This window comes from Telmatherina bonti (assembly GCF_933228915.1).
Source record: "Telmatherina bonti genome assembly, chromosome: 24".
In the NCBI taxonomy this organism is placed as follows: Eukaryota; Metazoa; Chordata; class Actinopteri; order Atheriniformes; family Telmatherinidae; genus Telmatherina; species Telmatherina bonti.
In genome coordinates, this window is record NC_136633.1 from 29,240,590 (window position 1) to 29,267,100 (window position 26,511).

At 48.4% G+C, this 26,511-nt stretch overlaps 2 protein-coding genes across 2 annotated transcripts in view; both read left to right on the forward strand.

The window, feature by feature from the left end:
* Positions 1–12,956, forward strand: part of LOC306773860 (bone morphogenetic protein receptor type-2-like) — a 72,760-nt gene extending 59,804 nt beyond the window's left edge. Inside the window, exons 12-13 of the mRNA XM_079263800.1 lie at positions 8,684–9,975; positions 11,536–12,956. Of these exons, the coding sequence (XP_079119926.1) occupies positions 8,684–9,975; positions 11,536–11,789 (1,546 nt within the window). The 3' untranslated portion in view covers positions 11,790–12,956. The remainder of the gene's footprint in view (positions 1–8,683; positions 9,976–11,535) is intronic.
* A 3,404-nt stretch (positions 12,957–16,360) lies between these two features.
* Positions 16,361–26,511, forward strand: part of LOC306773843 (dedicator of cytokinesis protein 9-like) — a 143,364-nt gene continuing 133,213 nt past the window's right edge. Inside the window, exon 1 of the mRNA XM_079263776.1 lies at positions 16,361–16,483. Within this exon, the coding sequence (XP_079119902.1) occupies positions 16,370–16,483 (114 nt within the window). The 5' untranslated portion in view covers positions 16,361–16,369. The remainder of the gene's footprint in view (positions 16,484–26,511) is intronic.

Below are 26,511 nucleotides of genomic sequence, written 5' to 3' on the forward strand. Positions count from 1 at the left end.
CATGTCTCCTGGTCTACTCCTCATGTCTCCTCCTCATGTCTCCTCTCTGTGTCTCCTCCTCATGTCTCCTCCTCATGTCTCCTCTCTGTGTCTCCTCCTCATGTCTACTCCTCATGTCTCCTCTCCATGTCTCCTCCTCATGTCTCCTCTCTGTGTCTCCTCCTCATGTCTCCTCCTCATGTCTGCTCTCCATGTCTCGTCCTCATGTCTCCTCTCTGTGTCTCCTCCTCATGTCCCCTGGTCTACTCCTCATGTCTCTTTCTCATGTCTCCTGGTCTACTCCTCATGTCTCCTCCTCATGTCTCCTGGTCTACTCCTCATGTCTCCTCCTCATGTCTCCTCTCTGTGTCTCCTCATGTTTTCTCTCCATGTCTCCTCCTCATGTCTCCTCTCCATGTCTCCTCCTCATGTCTCCTGGTTTACTCATCATGTCTCCTCCTCATGTCTCCTGGTCTACTCCTCATGTCTACTCCTCATGTCTCCTGGTCTACTCCTCATGTCTCCTCCTCATGTCTCCTGGTCTACTCCTCATGTCTCCTCCTCATGTCTCCTCATGTTTTCTCTCCATGTCTCCTCCTCATGTCTCCTCCTCATGTCTCCTCTCCATGTCTCCTCCTCATGTCTCCTGGTTTACTCATCATGTCTCCTCCTCATGTCTCCTGGTCTACTCCTCATGTCTACTCCTCATGTCTCCTGGTTTACTCATCATGTCTCCTCCTCATGTCTCCTGGTCTACTCCTTATGTCTCCTCCTCATGTCTCCTTGTCTACTCCTCATGTCTCCTCCTCATTTATCCTCTCCATGTCTCCTCCTCATGTCTCCTCTCTGTCTCCTCCTCATGTCCCCTGGTCTACTCCTCATGTCTCCTCCTCATGTCTCCTGGTCTCCTCCTCATGTCTCCTCCTCATGTCTCCTGGTCTACTCTTCATGTCTCCTCTCTGTGACTCCTCCTCATGTCTCCTCTCCGTGTCTCCTCCTCATGTCTCCTTCTCATGTCTCCTCTCCATGTCTCCTCCTCATGTCTCCTCCTCATGTCTACTGGTCTACTCCTCATGTCTCCTGGTCTACTCCTCATGTCTCCTCCTCATGTCTCCTGGTCTACTCCTCATGTCTCCTCCTCATGTCTCCTGGTCTACTCCTCATGTCTACTCCTCATGTCTCCTGGTCTACTCCTCATGTCTCCTCCTCATGTCTCCTGGTCTACTCCTCATGTCTCCTGGTTTACTCCTCATGTCTCCTCTTCATGTCTCCTGGTCTACTCCTCATGTCTCCTCCTCATGTCTCCTGGTCTCCTCCTCATGTCTCCTCATGTCTCCTGGTTTACTCCTCATGTCTCCTCCTCATGTCTCCTGGTCTACTCCTTATGTCTCCTCCTCATGTCTCCTTGTCTACTCCTCATGTCTCCTCCTCATTTATCCTCTCCATGTCTCCTCCTCATGCCTCCTCTCTGTGTCTCCTCCTCATGTCTCCTCCTCATGTCTCCTCTCCATGTCTCGTCCTCATGTCTCCTCCTCATGTCTCCTCCTCATTTCTACTGGTCTACTCCTCATGTCTCCTGGTCTACTGCTCATGTCTACTCCTCATGTCTCCTCCTCATGTCTCCTGGTCTACTCCTCATGTCTCCTCCTCATGTCTCCTGGTCTACTCCTCATGTCTCCTCCTCATGTCTCCTCTCTGTGTCTCCTCCTCATGTCTCCTCCTCATGTCTCCTCTCTGTGTCTCCTCCTCATGTCTACTCCTCATGTCTCCTCTCCATGTCTCCTCCTCATGTCTCCTCTCTGTGTCTCCTCCTCATGTCTCCTCCTCATGTCTGCTCTCCATGTCTCGTCCTCATGTCTCCTCTCTGTGTCTCCTCCTCATGTCCCCTGGTCTACTCCTCATGTCTCTTTCTCATGTCTCCTGGTCTACTCCTCATGTCTCCTCCTCATGTCTCCTGGTCTACTCCTCATGTCTCCTCCTCATGTCTCCTCTCTGTGTCTCCTCATGTTTTCTCTCCATGTCTCCTCCTCATGTCTCCTCTCCATGTCTCCTCCTCATGTCTCCTGGTTTACTCATCATGTCTCCTCCTCATGTCTCCTGGTCTACTCCTCATGTCTACTCCTCATGTCTCCTGGTCTACTCCTCATGTCTCCTCCTCATGTCTCCTGGTCTACTCCTCATGTCTCCTCCTCATGTCTCCTCATGTTTTCTCTCCATGTCTCCTCCTCATGTCTCCTCCTCATGTCTCCTCTCCATGTCTCCTCCTCATGTCTCCTGGTTTACTCATCATGTCTCCTCCTCATGTCTCCTGGTCTACTCCTCATGTCTACTCCTCATGTCTCCTGGTTTACTCATCATGTCTCCTCCTCATGTCTCCTGGTCTACTCCTTATGTCTCCTCCTCATGTCTCCTTGTCTACTCCTCATGTCTCCTCCTCATTTATCCTCTCCATGTCTCCTCCTCATGTCTCCTCTCTGTCTCCTCCTCATGTCCCCTGGTCTACTCCTCATGTCTCCTCCTCATGTCTCCTGGTTTACTCATCATGTCTCCTCCTCATGTCTCCTGGTCTACTCCTCATGTCTACTCCTCATGTCTCCTGGTCTACTCCTCATGTCTCCTCCTCGTGTCTCCTGGTCTCCTCCTCATGTCTCCTCCTCATGTCTCCTGGTCTACTCTTCATGTCTCCTTGTCTACTCCTCATGTCTCCTCTCCATGTCTCCTCCTCATGTCTCCTCTCTGTGACTCCTCCTCATGTCTCCTCTCCGTGTCTCCTCCTCATGTCTCCTTCTCATGTCTCCTCTCCATGTCTCCTCCTCATGTCTCCTCCTCATGTCTACTGGTCTACTCCTCATGTCTCCTGGTCTACTCCTCATGTCTCCTCCTCATGTCTCCTGGTCTACTCCTCATGTCTCCTCCTCATGTCTCCTGGTCTACTCCTCATGTCTACTCCTCATGTCTCCTGGTCTACTCCTCATGTCTCCTCCTCATGTCTCCTGGTCTACTCCTCATGTCTCCTGGTTTACTCCTCATGTCTCCTCCTCATGTCTCCTGGTCTACTCCTCATGTCTCCTCCTCATGTCTCCTGGTCTCCTCCTCATGTCTCCTCATGTCTCCTGGTTTACTCCTCATGTCTCCTCCTCATGTCTCCTGGTCTACTCCTTATGTCTCCTCCTCATGTCTCCTTGTCTACTCCTCATGTCTCCTCCTCATTTATCCTCTCCATGTCTCCTCCTCATGTCTCCTCTCTGTGTCTCCTCCTCATGTCTCCTCTCCATGTCTCCTCCTCATGTCTCCTCCTCATTTCTACTGGTCTACTCCTCATGTCTCCTGGTCTACTCCTCATGTCTACTCCTCATGTCTCCTCCTCATGTCTCCTGGTCTACTCCTCATGTCTCCTCCTCATGTCTCCTGGTCTACTCCTCATGTCTCCTCCTCATGTCTCCTCTCTGTGTCTCCTCCTCATGTCTCCTCCTCATGTCTCCTCTCTGTGTCTCCTCCTCATGTCTACTCCTCATGTCTCCTCTCCATGTCTCCTCCTCATGTCTCCTCTCTGTGTCTCCTCCTCATGTCTCCTCCTCATGTCTGCTCTCCATGTCTCGTCCTCATGTCTCCTCTCTGTGTCTCCTCCTCATGTCTCTTTCTCATGTCTCCTGGTCTACTCCTCATGTCTCCTCCTCATGTCTCCTGGTCTACTCCTCATGTCTCCTCCTCATGTCTCCTCTCTGTGTCTCCTCCTCATGTCCCCTGGTCTACTCCTCATGTCTCCTCCTCATGTCTCCTGGTTTACTCATCATGTCTCCTCCTCATGTCTCCTGGTCTACTCCTCATGTCTCCTCCTCATGTCTCCTGGTTTACTCATCATGTCTCCTCCTCATGTCTCCTGGTCTACTCCTCATGTCTACTCCTCATGTCTCCTGGTCTACTCCTCATGTCTCCTCCTCATGTCCCCTGGTCTACTCCTCATGTCTCCTCCTCATTTCTCCTCTCCATGTCTCCTCCTCATGTCTCCTCTCCGTGTCTCCTCCTCATGTCTCCTCCTCATGTCTCCTCATGTCTCTTTGTCTACTCCTCATGTCTCCTCCTCATGTCTCCTGGTCTACTCCTCATGTCTCCTCCTCATGTCTCCTGGTCTACTCCTTATGTCTCCTCCTCATGTCTCCTTGTCTACTCCTCATGTCTCCTCCTCATTTCTCCTCTCCATGTCTCCTCCTCATATCTCCTCTCCATGTCTCGTCCTCATGTCTCCTCCTCATGTCTCCTCTCTGTGTCTCCTCCTCATGTCTCCTCCTCATGTCTCCTCTCTGTGTCTCCTCCTCATGTCTACTCCTCATGTCTCCTCTCCATGTCTCCTCCTCATGTCTCCTCTCTGTGTCTCCTCCTCATGTCTCCTCCTCATGTCTGCTCTCCATGTCTCGTCCTCATGTCTCCTCATGTCTCCTCTCTGTGTCTCCTCCTCATGTCCCCTGGTCTACTCCTCATGTCTCTTTCTCATGTCTCCTGGTCTACTCCTCATGTCTCCTCCTCATGTCTCCTGGTCTACTCCTCATGTCTCCTCCTCATGTCTCCTCTCTGTGTCTCCTCCTCATGTCCCCTGGTCTACTCCTCATGTCTCCTCCTCATGTCTCCTGGTTTACTCATCATGTCTCCTCCTCATGTCTCCTGGTCTACTCCTCATGTCTACTCCTCATATCTCCTGGTCTACTCCTTATGTCTCCTCCTCATGTCTCCTGGTCTACTCCTCATGTCTCCTCCTCATGTCTCCTGGTCTACTCCTCATGTCTCCTCATGTCTCCTGGTTTACTCATCATGTCTCCTCCTCATGTCTCCTCTCTGTGTCTCCTCCTCATATCTCCTGGTCTACTCCTTATGTCTCCTGGTCTACTCCTCATGTCTCCTCCTCATGTCTCCTGGTCTACTCCTCATGTCTCCTCTCTGTGTCTCCTCCTCATGTCCCCTGGTCTACTCCTCATGTCTACTCCTCATGTCTCCTGGTCTACTCCTCATGTCTCCTCCTCATGTCTCCTGGTCTACTCCTCTTGTCTCCTGGTTTACTCCTCATGTCTCCTCTTCATGTCTCCTGGTCTACTCCTCATGTCTCCTCCTCATGTCTCCTCCTCATGTCTCCTGGTCTACTCCTCATGTCTCCTCATGTCTCCTGGTCTACTCCTCATGTCTCCTGGTCTCCTCCTCATGTCTCCTCCTCATGTCTCCTCCTCATGTCTCCTGGTCTACTCCTCATGTCTCCTTGTCTACTCCTCATGTCTCCTCTCCATGTCTCCTCCTCATGTCTCCTCTCTGTGACTCCTCCTCATGTCTCCTCTCCGTGTCTCCTCCTCATGTCTCCTTCTCATGTCTCCTCTCCATGTCTCCTCCTCATGTCTCCTCCTCATGTCTACTGGTCTACTCCTCATGTCTCCTGGTCTACTCCTCATGTCTCCTCCTCATGTCTCCTGGTCTACTCCTCATGTCTCCTCCTCATGTCTCCTGGTCTACTCCTCATGTCTACTCCTCATGTCTCCTGGTCTACTCCTCATGTCTCCTCCTCATGTCTCCTGGTCTACTCCTCATGTCTCCTGGTTTACTCCTCATGTCTCCTCTTCATGTCTCCTGGTCTACTCCTCATGTCTCCTCCTCATGTCTCCTGGTCTCCTCCTCATGTCTCCTCATGTCTCCTGGTTTACTCCTCATGTCTCCTCCTCATGTCTCCTGGTCTACTCCTTATGTCTCCTCCTCATGTCTCCTTGTCTACTCCTCATGTCTCCTCCTCATTTATCCTCTCCATGTCTCCTCCTCATGTCTCCTCTCTGTGTCTCCTCCTCATGTCTCCTCCTCATGTCTCCTCTCCATGTCTCGTCCTCATGTCTCCTCCTCATGTCTCCTCCTCATTTCTACTGGTCTACTCCTCATGTCTCCTGGTCTACTCCTCATGTCTACTCCTCATGTCTCCTCCTCATGTCTCCTGGTCTACTCCTCATGTCTCCTCCTCATGTCTCCTGGTCTACTCCTCATGTCTCCTCCTCATGTCTCCTCTCTGTGTCTCCTCCTCATGTCTCCTCCTCATGTCTCCTCTCTGTGTCTCCTCCTCATGTCTACTCCTCATGTCTCCTCTCCATGTCTCCTCATGTCTCCTCTCTGTGTCTCCTCCTCATGTCTCCTCCTCATGTCTGCTCTCCATGTCTCGTCCTCATGTCTCCTCTCTGTGTCTCCTCCTCATGTCCCCTGGTCTACTCCTCATGTCTCTTTCTCATGTCTCCTGGTCTACTCCTCATGTCTCCTCCTCATGTCTCCTCTCTGTGTCTCCTCCTCATGTCCCCTGGTCTACTCCTCATGTCTCCTCCTCATGTCTCCTGGTTTACTCATCATGTCTCCTCCTCATGTCTCCTGGTCTACTCCTCATGTCTCCTCCTCATGTCTCCTGGTTTACTCATCATGTCTCCTCCTCATGTCTCCTGGTCTACTCCTCATGTCTACTCCTCATGTCTCCTGGTCTACTCCTCATGTCTCCTCCTCATGTCCCCTGGTCTACTCCTCATGTCTCCTCCTCATTTCTCCTCTCCATGTCTCCTCCTCATGTCTCCTCTCCGTGTCTCCTCCTCATGTCTCCTCCTCATGTCTCCTCATGTCTCTTTGTCTACTCCTCATGTCTCCTCCTCATGTCTCCTGGTCTACTCCTCATGTCTCCTCCTCATGTCTCCTGGTCTACTCCTTATGTCTCCTCCTCATGTCTCCTTGTCTACTCCTCATGTCTCCTCCTCATTTCTCCTCTCCATGTCTCCTCCTCATATCTCCTCTCCATGTCTCGTCCTCATGTCTCCTCCTCATGTCTCCTCTCTGTGTCTCCTCCTCATGTCTCCTCCTCATGTCTCCTCTCTGTGTCTCCTCCTCATGTCTACTCCTCATGTCTCCTCTCCATGTCTCCTCCTCATGTCTCCTCTCTGTGTCTCCTCCTCATGTCTCCTCCTCATGTCTGCTCTCCATGTCTCGTCCTCATGTCTCCTCATGTCTCCTCTCTGTGTCTCCTCCTCATGTCCCCTGGTCTACTCCTCATGTCTCTTTCTCATGTCTCCTGGTCTACTCCTCATGTCTCCTCCTCATGTCTCCTGGTCTACTCCTCATGTCTCCTCCTCATGTCTCCTCTCTGTGTCTCCTCCTCATGTCCCCTGGTCTACTCCTCATGTCTCCTCCTCATGTCTCCTGGTTTACTCATCATGTCTCCTCCTCATGTCTCCTGGTCTACTCCTCATGTCTACTCCTCATATCTCCTGGTCTACTCCTTATGTCTCCTCCTCATGTCTCCTGGTCTACTCCTCATGTCTCCTCCTCATGTCTCCTGGTCTACTCCTCATGTCTCCTCATGTCTCCTGGTTTACTCATCATGTCTCCTCCTCATGTCTCCTCTCTGTGTCTCCTCCTCATATCTCCTGGTCTACTCCTTATGTCTCCTGGTCTACTCCTCATGTCTCCTCCTCATGTCTCCTGGTCTACTCCTCATGTCTCCTCTCTGTGTCTCCTCCTCATGTCCCCTGGTCTACTCCTCATGTCTACTCCTCATGTCTCCTGGTCTACTCCTCATGTCTCCTCCTCATGTCTCCTGGTCTACTCCTCTTGTCTCCTGGTTTACTCCTCATGTCTCCTCTTCATGTCTCCTGGTCTACTCCTCATGTCTCCTCCTCATGTCTCCTCCTCATGTCTCCTGGTCTACTCCTCATGTCTCCTCATGTCTCCTGGTCTACTCCTCATGTCTCCTGGTCTCCTCCTCATGTCTCCTCCTCATGTCTCCTCCTCATGTCTCCTGGTCTACTCCTCATGTCTCCTTGTCTACTCCTCATGTCTCCTTTCCATGTCTCCTCCTCATGTCTCCTCTCTGTGACTCCTCCTCATGTCTCCTCTCCGTGTCTCCTCCTCATGTCTCCTCTCTGTGACTCCTCCTCATGTCTCCTCTCCGTGTCTCCTCCTCATGTCTCCTCTCCATGTCTCCTCCTCATGTCTCCTCTCCATGTCTCCTCCTCATGTCTCCTCTCCGTGTCTCCTCCTCCTGTCTCCTCCTCATGTCTCCTCTCCATGTCTCGTCCTCATGTCTCCTCCTCATGTCTCCTCTCTGTGTCTCCTCCTCATGTCTCCTCTCTGTGTCTCCTCCTCATGTCTCCTCTCTGTGTCTCCTCCTCATGTCTCCTCCTCATGTCTCCTCTCCATGTCTCCTCCTCATGTCTCCTCCTCATGTCTGCTCTCCATGTCTCGTCCTCATGTCTCCTCTCCATGTCTCGTCCTCATGTCTCCTCTCTGTGTCTCCTCCTCATGTCTCCTCTCTGTGTCTCCTCCTCATGTCTCCTCCTCATGTCTCCTCTCCATGTCTCCTCCTCATGTCTCCTCATGTTTTCTCTCCATGTCTCCTCCTCATGTCTCCTCCTCATGTCTCCTCATGTCTCCTCTCCATGTCTCCTCTTTGTGTCTCATGTTTTCTCTCCATGTCTCCTTTGTGTCTCCTCCTCATGTCTCCTCTCCATGTCTCCTCCTCATGTCTCCTCATGTTTTCTCTCCATGTCTCCTCCTCATGTCTCCTCCTCATGTCTACTCATGTCTCCTCATGTCTCCTCTCCATGTCTCCTCTTTGTGTCTCATGTTTTCTCTCCATGTCTCCTTTGTGTCTCCTCCTCATGTCTCCTCTCTGTGTCTCCTCCTCATGTCTCCTCATGTCTCCTGACAGGAACCGTATGACCCCGAAGTCGGGTCCGTACTCGGACCATCCGTCCAGCTATATCGAGGAGCATGAGGGTGTGGCTAAGAACACACAGGTGGATGCGTCTGGCTCCGCCCCCGGGCGCACAGGGGGCGGAACCGGGAACAGGAACTCCATCAACCAGGAGCGGCAGCAGCAAGCTAACGCCCGCCTGCCCAGTCCGGAGGCCAGTAGCACCAGCGGTGGTCTCCGAGGCAGCCCCTCCACCACAACCACCACCATCCTATCTGAGTCCGAGGGGCTCCCCGGGGCCGCCACCGTCCCCGTCTGCCTCCACCTGACCCAGGAGGACCTGGAGACCACCAAGCTGGACCCTAAAGAGGTGGACAAGAACCTGAAGGAGAGCTCCGATGAGAACCTGATGGAGCACTCGCAGAAGCAGTTCTGCTCCCCCGACCCGCTGAGTCCCGGCAGCTCCAGCCTGCTCTACCCGCTCATCAAGATGGCGAGCGAGGCGTCGGGAGCATCGGACCACGCCGCCGCCATGCCCGCCACCATCTTCCCGCTGCCCAAGCAGCAGAACCTGCCAAAGAGGCCGTCCAGTCTGCCGCTGCGCAACAAGTCCCCCAAGAAGGAGTCGTCCTCGTCCTCGCTGCGGTTCAAGTTCGGCCGCTCGGGAAAGTCCAACCTGCGGCAGGTAGAGGGGTCGAAGACCAACGTGGGCGCCAACGCCACCGAGCCCCTCCGTGGCACCAACAATGTCTCAGTTCACACCAACGGTGGCATGAACGGCGCCGTTAACGGCCACGCCTCCGTGGGGATCTCCTCCATGGTAGCAGGCGGAGCAGCCGGGTTCGGACCCTCAATAACTGAAACCGGATCCGGCGCCCTGAGGTCTGACGACGGCAGGTTGAGCCTCGGCGTGATCACCGCCAGCCCCGACGAACACGAGCCTCTCCTGAGCCGAGAGCGCGAGCAGCCGGACCTGAGGGACGCCGCGCCTGGTGTGGTGGCGCTGCGTTCGGCCCGGCCCAACACCAACAACAACAACAGCAACACGGGTCACGGCCAGGGAGACGGCGAGAGCGGGGGGGAGAGCGACGGTGGAGAGGACGAAGGCACCACAGAAGGGGGCAGCAGGGAGACGTCAGGTCCCCTCGGAGAAAGCTCTGGGTCCACGGCGGTGCGAGCGGAGCCAGCAGGGGAGGCGGCAGTCACCATGAGGGGGGAAGCCCTGCTGAGGCAGCCCAGAACTCGTCGACCCGAGAGACCCAACTCCCTGGACCTGTCCTTCACCACCCAGGACCTGACTTCACTAGGTGACTATTTTATCAAACTAACCCCAGAGACCAGCTGGACTGGAGCTAAAACCAGTTCAGGACTGTTTTGGTAGCAGAACCAGTTCAGTCAAGTAAGCTTAACCAAAACATCATGTCAATTTGAGTCGTAAGATCTGGTCTGAACCTGCATTGGGACCGGCACGGGGACTGGGACTGGTTCTGCTCCAAGACTGGAACAGTTTAATGTATGCATCTCCTGGGTATGCGTCTCCTGGGAATGCGTCTTGTGGGTATGCACCTCCTGGGTATGCGTCTCTTGGGAATGCGTCTAGTGGGTATGCACCTCCTGGGTATGCGTCTCCTGCGTTACTGTCTTCTGCAAATGCGTCTTCTGCGTTACTGTCTTCTGGGTATGCGTCTCCTGGGTATGTGTCTCATGGGTATGCATCTAGTGAGTATGCGTCAAGTGGGTATGCGTCTCATGGGTATGCGTCTAGTGGGTATGCGTCTTCTGGGTATGCGTCTTCTGGGTAGGCGTCTCCTGGGAATGGGTCACTTGGGAATGCATCTCCTGGGTATGCGTCTAGTGGGTATGCGTCTCATGGGAATGGGTTTCCTTGGTATGTGTCTTCTGGGTATGCGTCTCCTGGGTATGCGTCTCCTGCATATGCGTCTTCTGGGTATGCGTCTAGTGGGTATGCGTCTCCTGCATATGCGTCTTCTGGGTATGCGACTAGTGGGTATGTGTCTAGTGGGTGTGCGTCTCCTGGGAATGGGTCTCTTGGGAATGCGTCTCCTGGGAATGGGTCTCTTGGGAATGCGTCTTCTGGGTGTGCGTCTTCTGGGTGTGCGTCTCCTGGGTATGCGTCTCCTGGGTATGCGTCTCCTGCATATGCGTCTTCTGGGTATGCGTCTAGTGGGTATGCGTCTCCTGCATATGCGTCTTCTGGGTATGCGACTAGTGGGTATGTGTCTAGTGGGTGTGCGTCTCCTGGGAATGGGTCTCTTGGGAATGCGTCTCCTGGGAATGGGTCTCTTGGGAATGCGTCTTCTGGGTGTGCGTCTCCTGGGTATGCGTCTCCTGGGTATGCGTCTCCTGCATATGCGTCTTCTGGGTGTGCGTCTCCTGGGTATGCATCTCCTGCATATGCGTCTTCTGGGTATGCGTCTCCTGGGTATGCGTCTCCTGCATATGCGTGTCGTGGGTATGGGTCTCCTGGGTATGCGTCTCCTGCATATGCGTGTCGTGGGTATGGGTCTCCTGGGTATGCGTCTCATGGGTATGCATCTAGTGAGTATGCGTCTAGTGGGTATGCGTCTCCTGGGTATGCGTCTTCTGGGTATGTGTCTCCTGCATATGCGTCTTCTGGGTATGCGACTAGTGGGTATGCGTCTAGTGGGTATGCGTCTCCTGGGAATGGGTCTCTTGGGAATGCGTCTCCTGGGTATGCGTCTCCTGCATATGTGTCTCCTGGGTAAGCAACTCCTGCGTATGCATTTCCTCGCTGAGAACTCGCTGAGTGGTCCCTGAATGCACCGTTTGATTCCTGCAGGTCCTGGCCGAAGGTTGTAACTTGTCCTGTTTGTGATTTTCTGTAGGGGAGGGCTTGGTTCATCCCGACGGAGCCTTGGGGACGGGAGACAAGATCAAAAAGCGAGTAAAAACACCTTACTCTCTGAAGAAGTGGCGACCTACCACCTGGGTCATCACCACGGATACCAGGGGACCGGAGGTCAACAACAACGGTTCCAGCCGCGGTCAGGGCCACAGCCAGAACCGGCCTAAGTCCACTTCGGCCATTTACTTGCAAGGCGGCGGCCTGGCCAGCGAGCCGAGTGACACACACGTGTGAATTCAGACTCCCCTCCTAGACTGGAAAATTCCCAGAATTCCCTGCTCCGAGCGGCAGCGGAGCCGGATCATGTACAGAACCGGGTCTGTCCGTAACGGCATTGCTTTAAACCCAGCTATGCAGCGTTCTCATCAGCTTCGTCTCCATCCTTCATCCTGACAAATCCACTTTTGGCTTTTTTACTTCCTCTGCACTTTGAAGCAATTCAAATCCGCGTTTCGGAATCCCGTCGACCGCGAAGTAACTGGTCTCTAAACAAACAATCAACACTTGGAGCGCCGCCGTGCAACGGCACGTCGGACGAGCTCCGTAAACGAGTGCCGTCTTAAAGACACACTACACTTGTTATTTTTATTGATCTGTATGCAAGCTGACTTGCTGTCGACGTATTCATGTTTTTGTAACGTACTTTTTAAATTGTGCAATAGGACGTAGCGTTTAGGTGCTTCTCATGTTTTATTGCTTCTGTTTTATGTTAATCTCTGTTGCACTTATGAATTATGTCACAATCGTTTATTTGTAAACAATCCACTACAAGCTATCAACCCCGCCTGACTCGAGAGGAGAACATGGACGACAATCCTCCTTTCCCCTTCGACTCCGGGCTGTGTGGGGGGAAACGGCGAACAATCAATCCCGACTGGAAGCTGTCGGCATGCACAGCGACGTGCGCAGCAGCTGGACGGATTCACTGTTGTACCATTACAATCACAAGATGCAAGCGTTCGGCGAGCTCTGACAGGTTGTGGGGGTGGGGCTCTGCTGTGAGGGGGCCTGCTCGCCGCTCCACCTCCTGATCTCCCCGCTCTGCTGATTTTGACTGATGGACCAGAAACTCACTCTGGAGCAGAAACACTAAAGCACGCTGGATGTTTTTCCTCTTCGTGTTGGACGGATTCACTGTGTGAATGTGCGTGCACGTCTGCACGTGGACTAGCATTAACGTGGACTGGCGCCGTGCAGAAATACCATCGTACTCATTCTGTAGTTTAGCTTCAGGGTATCTGAGCAGTTCTCATGTATGGTTTTTGTAATCTGTAATTTGTATAAAAGTATGTGTTACGCATTAATATTTGCATCATTTTTATGGAATTCAGTTGGATCACGTTGCTGTGCGTCTGCTCGGTACAGTTCCTGTAAACATTTTCAGTCAGTATGAAAGAAAATCTCAATAAATGTATGAAATGATTATTGAGTATAAACGTGAAATAAGGTGTTTGGATTTCAGTCTGTTGTGTAAAGATTTCCTCCGTTCTGATCATTTAAAACATGAAACGTCTGTGTGATGAAAACTAGTTTGGGACGACAGTCGTCCCGAAGCCGGTTCAGAAGCTTCAAAGATCTGCAAGGAGAACTGCAAGGCTTTGGTCCAATACCGGCCCAAAGCAGCTGAGCTGGCGAAGAGGAGCCCTAAAGCTCATCTCTGAGATGCTCCAGTGTTCCTGTTCTGGATGGTAGTATCCAGGATGTTGTTCCTGTTCTGGATGGTAGTATCCAGGATGTTGTTCCTGTTCTGGATGGTAGTATCCAGAATGTTCCTGTTCTGGATGGTAGTATCCAGAACGTTGTTCCTGTTCTGGATGGTAGTATCCAGAATGTTCCTGTTCTGGACGGTAGTATTCAGAACGTTGTTCCTGTTCTAGATGGTAGTATCCAGAACGTTGTTCCCGTTCTGGATGGTAGTATCCAGAATGTTGTTCCTGTTCTGGATGGTAGTATCCAGAATGTTGTTCTTGTTCTGGTTGGTAGTATCCAGAACGTTGTTCCCGTTCTGGATGGTAGTATCCAGAATGTTGTTCCTGTTCTGGATGGTAGTATCCAGAATGTTGTTCTTGTTCTGGTTGGTAGTATCCAGAACGTTGTTCCCGTTCTGGATGGTAGTATCCAGAATGTTGTTCCTGTTCTGGTTGGTAGTATCCAGAATGTTGTTCTTGTTCTGGTTGGTAGTATCCAGAATGTTGTTCTTGTTCTGGATGGTAGTATCCAGAATGTTGTTCCTGTTCTGGTTGGTAGTATCCAGAACGTTGTTCCCGTTCTGGATGGTAGTATCCAGAACGTTGTTCCTGTTCTAGATGGTAGTATCCAGAACGTTGTTCCCGTTCTGGATGGTAGTATCCAGAATGTTGTTCCTGTTCGGGATGGTAGTATTCAAAACGTTGTTCCTATTCTGGTTGGTAGTATCCAGAATGTTGTTCCTGTTCTGGTTGGTAGTATCCAGAACGTTGTGCCCATTCTCGATGGTAGTATCCAGAATGTTGTTCCTGTTCTGGTTGGTAGTATCCAGAATGTTGTTCTTGTTCTGGATGGTAGTATCCAGAATGTTGTTCCTGTTCTGGTTGGTAGTATCCAGAATGTTGTTCTTGTTCTGGATGGTGGTATCCAGGATGTTGCTCCTGTTCTGGATGGTAGTATCCAGGATGTTGTTCCTGTTCTGGATGGTGGTATCCAGGATGTTGCCTGGGTCCACGTCGATCTTTGATATCTTGGAAAACCTGTTTGGAACTTCTGGATTTTCTCACCATTAATTCTATGCAGACATACTGAACATGGTTTTATCTCACAATGAGGAAGAATCCTTCCCCACATTCCTGATCCAGATGCTGATCCGGATCAGAGTTAGACTAGGACCCGTTGTCAGAAACATATAAAGATCCTTCTAGGAGTTTTCACCTAAAGCTGCTACCAAGCAGACAGGAAGATGCGGTGGGAAGTGGAGGAATTTTCTTAATGTTCATGTTTTCCAGCATATAAACACTTTCACATCCACATGGACGTTACATACAACAGCCAGTCTCAGTGTTTAAACATAAATGCCACATAGTGAAGCTAAATATTTCATGTAAATAAGTCCTATCTAAACGTTAAATCAGCCATTTTCTTTAGTGCTAAGTTGAGTTCAGGGTGGTGGGAATCTGGCGTCTGTCCCAGTAATCACTGGGGGAGAAGCAGGAACACCTGGACAGGTCGTCTGTACATCACGGGACAAACGTTTCATCTCACATCTAAATGTTTCAAACCAAATGATAAATGTTATTGTGTGTGTGTGTGTGTGTGGGGGGGGGGGGGGGGTCTGGGGGTTCGGTCTGAGAAGTTAAAAACCGGTTCTGGTGGGTAAAACTGGACCCTCTGGTCATGGTTTCTAAGGTCACATTCCAGGATTCCTCATGAAACATATATTTATAACCACTTGCAATAAAAGCTCACCCTTATGCATCCTGTTATGTGATTATTGATTATTGTGTGTGTGTGTGTGTGTGTGTGTGTGTGTGTGTGTGCATGTGTACATATAATACAATCCTTACACAGCGACATAGGTCGCAGGAGGTCAGGCAGGATTTCTGCCCCGCAGGCGGTCCAGGATGGACCGGATGAAGACCCCACCAGAGGGAAGACTCAGGATCCGGACTTACTGTCCCCCCTCCCCGGTTTTACACGGGGAACACCGCTACATGGCGAATCTTCCTCGTGAGATGTTGGACGTGTTGGGCGCCGGTTAAACGCCGTATAAAAAGTTGAACAAAACTTATACTAAGTTATACATAGTATAACAAAAATCATTTTTAATGTTTTTGCAAAAATACTTTGATTCTACGTTCATAGAGGAGTCTGGGTATTTGTGTAGGTGTGTATGTGTGTGTGTAAGTGTGTAGATGTATAAGTGTGTAGATGTGTATGTGTTTTCCAGTCCTGCATGGAGGGTTTAGTTTTGTAGTAAATGCTGAGTAACTGTAATATATAACTTTAAACTTTCAGTTAAACATTTTCTGGAGAAGTTAATTCTTTGAATTGATCGTGGCTGAGGTGAATTATTGATGTGTTTTGTTGGTTTTTTTTTTGTTTTGTTTTGTTTTTTTATTGGTTTTATTGTAAACTTGACAAGGTTTTGCAGGCCGTTATAAGTTCCGCCTGCAGGGGGCGGCATTGCTCCGTGTCTGCGGTTGTTTTCGTCAGAAAACTCCAAATTTATCCTTAAAAGTGTCATAAAAGTCCGTTTATCGATAGGTTATCGTTTATAAATGAATTTCTAAGACGCCCTTCGTGCACAGAAAGCGTTTCAGCTGGGAATGTGATGATTTGGGTCACCGAGGCGGACTGGACGTCCAGAAGCGGGGAAAGAAGGCGTGTCTGCGCGAGGGAGCGGCGCGAGCCCCGTCCCGGTCTCCGGTTCCGGTTCCAGAGCAAACTTCCCAACATCCAGGACCTAGACCGCTGAAGCAGCTTTTAACGGAGCCGCAATGGAGCCGTAAAGGCAGCACCGGGGTGCGTTTAGGGACTGCTCGGAGAAGCCCCCAATCCCTGGTCCGTCCCTGCACCTGGTCCATCCCTGCACCTGGTCCGTCCCTGCACCTGGCCCGTCCCAGCACCTGGTCCATCCCAGCACCTGGCCCGTCCCAGCACCTGGTCCATCCCAGCACCTGGTCCGTCCCTGCACCTGGTCCATCCCTGCACCTGGTCCGTCCCAGCACCTGGTCCATCCCTGCACCTGGCCCGTCCCTGCACCTGGCCCGTCCCAGCACCTGGTCCATCCCAGCACCTGGCCCGTCCCAGCACCTGGCTGTCTGGTGGAAGGGGGGCGCGTGATGGCTGCTGGTCCACCTGAGCCCAGGAAGTTTACCCGCGGTCTGAACAAGCCCGGAACCGCTGCAGAGCTGCGGCAGAGCGTGTCCGAGGCGGTGCGGACGTCGGTGATGGTGGTAAGCAGAAACCCCGCAGAGTCCAGGTGGGAGAAACTGGAGGGGTTTTACCTGGAAAAGCGTTTTACCTGCTGACCTTTAACCCCTACCTCTTACTCGAGTTGCAACTTTCCCCACAGGGTTGCCAGGCAACCGAAATGCACACTGACCACACGCACACGTGCACATCTGCACGTGACCCGACCCCTCCAGGTGCAACCAGATATCTCTGCAGGAGCAGGAATGAGAAGGAGTCTCTGTGTGCTTGTGTGCAGTCCGGTAGTTCCAGACATAGTTGTGGCTTGTTACGTCATCATGATCGATACCGCATTTCTCCAGCAACTGATGGGTTCTGCTGCCAGTTTCAACTCCTCCCAATGCTGGGATTGTTTAGTCCTCTTACAGGACCAGTTTCATGTGTGCTGGCTTCGCCATACTTTGGCTGTGTTTCTATGGAGCCAGAGTAGTGACATAAGTTTTATTCCTAACACGTATGGGGATTTGGTTTGTGGAAGAATGGGCTGAAAATACACAAGTTTTATCTCCAGAAAGAAACCAGAGTTTCCATGAACCGACTCGTCTTTAGGAAGCTCCCATTCATGTTTGTCACATGGTCGTAGCGGTGCTTTTACACATGACATAAAGTTTGGTTGTGGACACAAACGCTTCATCCTCTCTGTGATTGGTTCAGGATTACAGAAGTCTGATTTGTTCTTCAGTAGGCGTGTAAAATGTTTGACAAATATATTATACTTTACTGACATACTTTTTAGACGGACCTGTATTTACTGACTTGTTAAACTGACTTGTTAAACTGAGTCTGTAAACTGACTTGTATTTACTGACTAGTTAAAATGACTTGTTAAACTGACTTGTATTTGCTGACTTGTATTGACTGACTTGTTAAACTGACTTGTATTGACTGACTTGTTAAACTGACTTCTATTGACTGACTTGTTAAACTGACTTGTATTTGCTGACTTGTTAAACTGCCCTGTATTTAGTGACTAGTTAAACTGACTTGTATTGACTGACCTGTTAAACTGACTTGTATTTGCTGACTTGTTAAACTGACTTGTATTTGCTGACTTGTTAAACTGACTTGTTAAACTGACTTGTATTTGCTGACTTGTTAAACTGACTTGTTAAACTGACTCGTATTGACTAACTTGTATTGACTGACTTGTTAAACTGAATTGTATTTGCTGACTTGTTAAACTGACTTGTTAAACTGACTTGTATTGACTGACTTGTTAAACTGACTTGTATTGACTGACTTGTTAAACTGCCCTGTATTTAGTGACTAGATAAACTTACTCATATTGACTAACTTGTATTGACTGACTTGTATTGACTGACTAGTTAAACTGACTTGTATTGACTGACTTGTTAAACTGACTTGTATTTGCTGACTTGTTAAACTGACTTGTATTTGCTGACTTGTTAAACTGACTTGTATTTTGTGACTTGTTAAACTGACTTGTATTGACTGACTTGTTAAACTGACTTGTATTGACTGACTTGTTAAACTGACTTGTATTGACTGACTTGTTAAGCTGACTTGTATTTGCTGACTTGTTAAACTGACTTGTATTTGCTGACTTGTTTAACTGACTTGTATTTTGTGACTTGTTAAACTAACTTGTATTGACTGACTTGTTAAACTGACTTGTATTGACTGACTTGTTAAACTGACTTGTATTGACTGACTTGTTAAACTGACTTGTATTGACTGACTTGTTAAACTGACTTGTATTTGCTGACTTGTTAAACTGACTTGTATTTTGTGACTTGTTAAACTAACTTGTATTGACTGACTTGTTAAACTGACTTGTATTGACTGACTTGTTAAACTGACTTGTATTGACTGACTTGTTAAACTGACTTGTATTGACTGACTTGTTAAACTGACTTGTATTTGCTGACTTGTTAAACTGACTTGTATTTTGTGACTTGTTAAACTGACTTGTATTTTGTGACTTGCAGAATTAATCCGTACTTGCAGACTTTAGAGATGAAGACATTTTCATGAATTGTATGTTTTTTACATGTAATCTTTGTACGTTCCTGCTTATCGACACGTGACGTCCATGTTGTCGTATGAATCTAAACCACGTGAAGCAGGTTAGCGCGTGTAGCTCATCTGAAGGAACATGTTGAATCCACATGCATGTTTTCATGTTTCCTCCATGACCGGTGCTGACGCTGCACCACGACGCCCTGAGTGCTAACGGGTCCGATCCCGTCCGGTTCGCGGCGGATCGATCCCTCTTCACTAATGATCTGAAGTAGCAGCAATAAAAGCAAAGCTCGCTGGGAAGTTTCCTGGTTGAGATTCAGGAAGATTCCGGCACACAATCCTGTCTGTAAGGAAGGAAAAAGCTGTTTTCATTGTTTAGTTGATCAGAAGGAACTGCTGGCTACAGGAAGCTCTCAGGATGCTCGGGGTGTTACATGCCGCCTCCGTTATGTCCATTTACTGAATTTAAAAAGATGAGCGGAGCCTCCGTGACGTTCCTACCATCACCATCATGGCAGGGGCATGCACGTCATCTCGCCAGGAAAATACAAATATGGGCAAAGAGGTGGAGCTGAGAGGGGGGCTGTGAGCGTCATGGTGGATGATTGACATCGAGCGAACTCCGAGCTGCCTGTAGCTAAGAGCTAACCGAGCTAACCTGGAGATAACAGGAGCTAACCAGCTAACGGAGGTAAGCGGGCTAAAGCTAAGTCACGTTGTTAACCGGCTAAAAACCGCGGTTGTTCTACCTTCTTCTGACTTCAAGCGGGAGATCGGTGCCTGTCAATCAAAAGGACACGCCCCTAAATATGCCAACTTTGAGATTAAATTACTTTTAAACGGGCGAGTTAGAAAAAATTTCACTCCCCCCACAGTTGTCATGAAGGTACACCTGACCTATTAAACCTAATATCGATTTTTGTACCAGGCTGTAAACATGTTTATTCCTGCTGTAAACATGTTTATTCCTGCTGTAAACATGTTTATTCCTGCTGTAAACATGTTTATTTCTGCTGTAAACATGTTTATTTCTGCTGTGAAGTTGGTCTTTTTAACATGGGAGTCTATGGGGATTTGCTGTTTTGCAGCCCCTAGTGGATGAAGGGGGAACTGCAGTTTTATGCACTTCCACATAGGCTTCACTTTTAACCGCCGGAGGTTACCACTTGGTTATGTCCCTCTTATGCTCTGTGAAACGTGTTCTCTATTTCTGAGCGAGCAGCTGCTTTTCCCGCCCGCCATGCGAGCCACATGCCGGGGCGGTAACTAAATAACCTGAAGACGCTGCGGCAGGAAGCAGCACTGCTGCGAACCACAGTTTGGTGAAAATAAAACTGGTTTACAGGGAAAAGAAGCTGATAGTCTAGGGGATTTTCTTGCTGAATATTGAGCAGAATAATCAATCATAAAGCTTTAAGCTTTCTGGTGATCACGTCTCAACAGCTGAATAAGTGTGTTTGCTCAGGGTGTGTGGCGTCATGGAAACCAGATCAGAACCTGGCTGGTGTTTAATAATGGATGGGATGATGTTGGGTGTCCTGGCTATTTTTACACTCGCCTCTGTTCTCTGCAACTCCGAGTCACACTCAGCGCTCCAGGCAGGATTAATAATGAATACCTGCACATGCAGCGGATCATCAAGACGCCAGACTGAAGGCCACGCTGGGATCCAGAGTGTTGGACGTAGAGATGGTGCAGACGTGGCCGACCGGCAGCCGTAGTGGAGGCTGGGCCGTAAAAAGGACCCCTGTGGTTCTAAAATGACTCCCAAGTGTGGGAAACTTTTGTTTTCCAGCTTTAATGAGGTTGGAACTTCATGTCCTCATGGACACAAACTCAGAGCGTCACGGGAGTTAAACTCACGTTAGACCAGTAAACATAGGCAACATGACGGATACAGAATGTTTCAGTACGACTTTTAGAAAACAGCATAAACAACCTGGAATTTAGGGAGAAAAATGGGTCAAATTTCAGCTATTTTGGCTAAATTTACACCGAGAAATTTATTTCTTTATTTTAATAGTATGTCTTTAAAAAATATAAAATACGTTATTTTAAAAAACAAAAACATGTAAATTAATTAAGTATGATTGATTTTAATATTGTTGTTATTTATAAAATATATTGTTTGAAACCATCCATCCATCTTCTGCCGCTTATCCGGGGTCGGGTCGCGGGGGCAGCAGCCTAAGCAGGGAAGCCCAGACTTCCCTCTCCCCAGCCACATTTGCCAACTCTGCGGGGGGGATCCCGAGGCGTTCCCAGGCCAGCCGAGAGATATAATCCCTCCAGCGTGTCCTGGGTCTTCCCCGGGGTCTCCTCCCAGAGGGACGTGCCTGGAACACCTCACCAGGGAGGTCCAGGAGGCATCCTGACCAGATGCCCGAGCCACCTCAACTGGTTCCTCTCGATGCGAAGGAGCAGCGGCTCTACTCTGATCTCCTCCCGGATGACTGAGCTCCTCACCCTATCTCTAAGGGAGAGCCCGGCCACCCTGCGGAGGAAACCCATTTCAGCCGCCTGTATACGAGATCTCGTTCTTTCAGTCACGACCCACAGCTCATGACCATAGGTGAGGGTAGGAACGTAGATCGACTGGTAAATCGAGAGCTTCGCCTTCTGGCTCAGCTCCTTCTTCACCACGACAGACCGGCGCAGAGTCCGCATTACTGCAGACGCCGCACCGATCCGTCTGTCCATCTCACGCTCCATCCTTCCCTCACTCGTGAACAAGACCCCGAGATATTTAAACTCCTCCACTTGAGGCAGGACCTGACTCCCGACCCGGAGAGGGCAATCCACCCTATTCCGGCTGAGGACCATGGTCTCAGATTTGGAGGTGCTGATTCTCATCCCAGCTGCTTCACACTCGGCCGCGAATCGCTCAAGCGAGAGCTGGAGATCACGACCAGATGAAGCCAACAGGACCATGTCATCCGCAAAAAGCAGGGACCCAATCCTGAGGCCACCAAGTCGGATCCCCTCAACACCTCGGCTGCACCTAGAAATTCTGTCCATATAAGTTATGAACAGAATCGGTGATAAAGGGCAGCCTTGGCGGAGTCCAACCCTCACCGGAAATGAATCCGACTTACTACCGGCAATGCGGACCAAGCTCTGACACCTGTCGTACAGGGACCGGACTGCTCGTACAAGGGGGTCCGGTACCCCATACTCCCGGAGTACCCCCCACAGGAGCCCCCGGGACCTCCTCGTTCAGACCGATGTGGTTCAGACCAATCCGGTTCAGACCCACTCCATGCCCCTCTTTATTACAACCTGACAGGTAAAGTCTTGTGAGTTATTTTTGAATGAACTAATTTCGTTGCGGACCGGGTTGGACCCTCTGGAGGGCTGGTTTTGGCCCCCAGGCCGTATGTTTGACACCACCGCTCTGCCTTCTGAGGAAAAGTCCGTTAAACACTCAAAGTTCCAGTAAATGTGAGGAATCTGGACTTGGTAGGAGACCAGTGTTCCCATCGGGGCGGTGTGGTTCTTCTCCAGGGGATTGGTTCTGATCCGAGCGTGAGAAGCAGATAATCTGCAGATTAATTTCTGCTTTCGTCCTGACCTACATGTGAGTAGCTGCTGGTTTCACGCGTGTCCTGGTTGATGGTTCCAGCTTCTTCACCTGCTCCGCCCTCATCTCCAGCTCCGCACACCTGCAGTCAGTCTGGCATCATGTCCGTCGGAGACCGAGGCTCAGAAATATTCATTATGGTTGGTAGAAATCATGGAAATAATTCTGCCCTCCTTCCTCTGAGCTTGTGGGTTGGTAGATAAAAATGATTTCTGAATATTCCTGCTAACGGTGAAAAGCAGCCAGGACCGGTGCCTGGCTGTATCCGGATCAATATTTCAACAACAGCAATACTTTGATCGTCTTATGATAAAAACAAAGATTTTTTCTCGTGATGACCAGTAAAGTCAGAAAACACGACGTCCTGAGATGATGAGAAATAAAAATAACTGCAGTTTTGACCCATCTCAGCTTCCGTACAACAGTTTATCCCGTTCTCTTTTCTTTGGTCGATCTTTAAAGAGTTATTTATAAAGATTCTTAAAGTTTTACAGCCTCTCATTAAACTATTATTACACTAATATCAATAAATATGATTGATATTTGGATTGATCGTCCACCATTAAAACTAAGCTTGTGAAATTTTCAAGTTTTCACTGCTTTCGTTGTTTTTTATAACTTTTTGATTCTTTTTATTTGTTGTTTTGAGCGGCGACCTAAGAGGCGCCTTTAATGTATTATTTTACTCCATTTAATAACACCTTCATGATTCACATGTCTGTTATTTCCAAACCAAAATTATATTTAAATAAATACAAAATAAATGTAAGTTTAGTTCAGATGAAACTGCTTTCCTTCCCCCTGATTCGTCCTTTACTACTTTATCACAGTTTGTCTCATTTCATACCGTCTGAACTAAACGAGAGAGATCATGGTGTAAAGGGGAGTTTTTTCCACGAGTTTCAGGCTGCTGTGCTGGAGACATCCGCCGGTGACCAGAAGGATTCTTTCTGACCAGATTTCACTCAGTTCTCTGTTGAATGTGTAGAAATAGATCTTTAATGTAGAAAATGTTCACAGCTGGTCGTTTTTCTGATGCCATCCAGGTGAAAGGGAAGCAGGAATGAGCAACCGAGCTAGTTTTTACACGCCGAGGCCGCTGGCCAAAGTGGAGTCTGCACAGCGGTTCAGAGAAACATTGTGCAGCTGCCAGGATACCTGCAGGCACTTCAGCTCATCACAGCTCAAACTCCAGGAAACACCTGAAGAAAAATCTCAGAAAGCAGAAGATTGGTGCAGAAAAATCATTTGTTTAAAATAAATCGACATTAGAAGTCGCATCAAACAGCTGCTTTCGATCTGTTTACTCATCAGTTTTATGGACGTTTTTCCTTCTTCCTGTCTGAAATAACATCCACAAATTAAATACAGTACATCTCCACGACTACCCGGGTGTTTGTATAATCCTGGTTGTTGTAGGAAGCTCGGGCGTGGGATGGATTCCTACAGACGTGTCAGAATCAACATGTGTGTTGTTGTGAATTCACCTGGAACAAAGCAGAACGTAGAAATATCATGTCATCCTGAAATAAAACCAGATTACTGTCAATGGAGACCAGAAGAGTTCAGTCCTAGGAAAGTAATCCTAGGAAGGAGTAATCCTACGGAGGAGTAAAGTAATCCTAGGAAGGCGTAATCCTAGGAAGGAGTAAAGTAATCCTAGGAAGGAGTAATCCTAGGAAGGAGTAAAGTAATCCTAGGAAGGCGTAATCCTAGGAAGGAGTAAAGTAATCCTAGGAAGGCGTAATCCTAGGAAGGAGTAATCCTAGGAAGGAGTAATCCGTGGAGTAAAGTAATCTTAGGAAGGAGTAAAGTAATCCTTGGAAGGAGTAACCCTGGGAAGGAGTAATTCTAGGAAGGAGTAGCAGCTATGATACATGTTAGCATTCCATGTATACTACATGTTAGCATTGTGGCTATTTTACATGTTAGCATTCCAGCTATGCTACATGTCAGCATTGCGACTATTTTACATGTTAGCATTCCAGCTGTACTACATGTTAGCATTCCAGCTATGCTACATGTTAGCATTCCAGCTGTACTACATGTTAGCATTCCAGCTGTACTACATGTTAGCATTCCAGCTATGCTACATGTTAGCATTCCAGCTATGCTACATGTTAGCATTCCAGCTGTACTACATGTTAGCATTCCAGCTGTACTACATGTTAGCATTCCAGCTATGCTACATGTTAGCATTCCAGCTATGCTACATGTTAGCATTCCAGCTGTACTACATGTTAACATTCCAGCTATAGTACATGTTAGCATTCCAGCTGTACTACATGTTAGCATTCCAGCTATAGTACATGTCAGCATTGCGGCTATTTTACATGTTAGCATTCCAGCTATGCTACATGTCAGCATTGCGGCTATGCTAGTCAAAGCAAAGTCAAAGTTTGTTGACATCTTGTGGACTGCAGCATCTCCTGCTTCAGTCAACATTTGTTCTTTCCTTCAGATGCAGAGAAATCTTTTCCAGTCTGTGGTTTTGTGTCAGATGAGGGAAGCAGCTTCGTCTGGGTTTAATTTTCCATCAGCCAACAGTGTAAAGTCACTGAAGGGTTCGGATCAGCCTGCTGGAGGCAGCAGTCGTCTGTCCTGCACGTCCCAGTGCAGAGAAATTATTTTGCTGCAAGAAGTCAAACATAAAGACAGACTTGAGCTGTCTTAGATGTTTGGTTTGCAGATTTTTGTATGAAAATATACATTTTGGTTCAACATTACAGCATTAAACATCTCATTTATCATCATGCTGATTTTTTTATTCATTAATTTGTTTTAACAGTTTTACTTTCAGAGAACACAGAAACAACTGGAGGAAGTCTGAATAATGTCGTCGTTTACTGTGATATGTGTTTAGTTTACAGTATGAGAAGACCCCTGCAGTCAGTGAAAAACAATTACTTCTGGCATCCACCTGAAGTAGAGATAAGCAGAAGATGCAGTGATGTATTTTTGTAATGGGAACTGGCAACTAATGGAAATTAAAGGGAGAGTTTTCACCGTTTAGGTCCTAGACTCCCTAATGTCTCTACCTGGCTCACCCAGATTCACCAAGATCACATGTATTCAGTCAGACCCCGCTGATTAAATAAATACATCCTTTAAAAAAATCCTGATTTTTACACTTTAATGTCTCTGATTTACACTTAATTTCCCATGTGCTGATACATGAATACCCGCGACCCTTGCTCTGATTAGGGAGGTTGGAAATGACTGAATGAATGATTCATAAAGAATTTACCTCATAATTCAATGCAAAGTCTTTGTAATCATCCATAATTAATTTACTTTGTATTATTAATAAAACAGTATAATCATGCCGTTAACAGGAATTTCATGTGTTTTCTAACTTTTCTAATTACAGAACTGAACATGTCTGTGGTTCGTAATAATTTAGATGTCAGTACTTTCTGAATCTCAGACTAAAATAAGAGAATTTTAACCAACAACATCCAGCAATAAACAATAGAATAAGCTTTGTATGGAAGCTGAAAGTGTACAGAACAGCAGTTATTTATTATAGCTTTGAGATTACAAAACTTGTTTTTACTTTTTTTTTTTAATCATCTCAACAAATCAGACTTTTTTTCTGACTTAACTGGTTTTCACAAGAAAACACTAGATCATGAAATGATCAAAGTTCAGGAATGAGTGGCTAGCGTCTTATGCTACTGGTTACCTGGTGATCTGGTTATCTGGCTACCTGACTCTTTGGTTACCTGGTGATCTGGTTATCTGGCTACCTGACTCTTTGGTTACCTGGTGATCTGGTTATCTGACTCTTTGGTTACCTGGTGATCTGGTTATCTAGCTACCTGACTCTTTGGTTACCTGGTGATCTGGTTATCTGACTCTTTGGTTACCTGGTGATCTGGTTATCTGGCTACCTGACTCTTTGGTTACCTGGTGATCTGGTTATCTGACTCTTTGGTTACCTGGTGATCTGGTTATCTGGCTACCTGACTCTTTGGTTACCTGGTGATCTGGGTACCTGACTCTTTGGTTACCTGGTGATCTGGTTATCTGGTTATCTGACTCTTTGGTTACCCGGTGATCTGGTTATCTGACTCTTTGGTTACCCGGTGATCTGGTTATCTGGGTACCTGATTCTTTGGTTACCTGGTGATCTGGTTATCTGGGTACCTGACTCATTGGTGACCTGGTTATCTGGCTACCTGACTCTTTGGTTACCTGGTGATCTAGTTATCTGGTTATCTGACTGTTTGGTTAACTGGTTATCTAGATACCTGACTCTTTGGTTACCTGGTGATCTGGTTATCTGGGTACCTGACTCATTGGTGACCTGGTTATCTGGGTACCTAACTCTTTGGTTACCTGATGATCTGGTTATCTGGTTATCTGACTGTTTGGTTACCTGGTTATCTAGATACCTGACTCTTTGGTTACCTGGTGATCTTGTTATCTGGATACCTGGTTATCTGG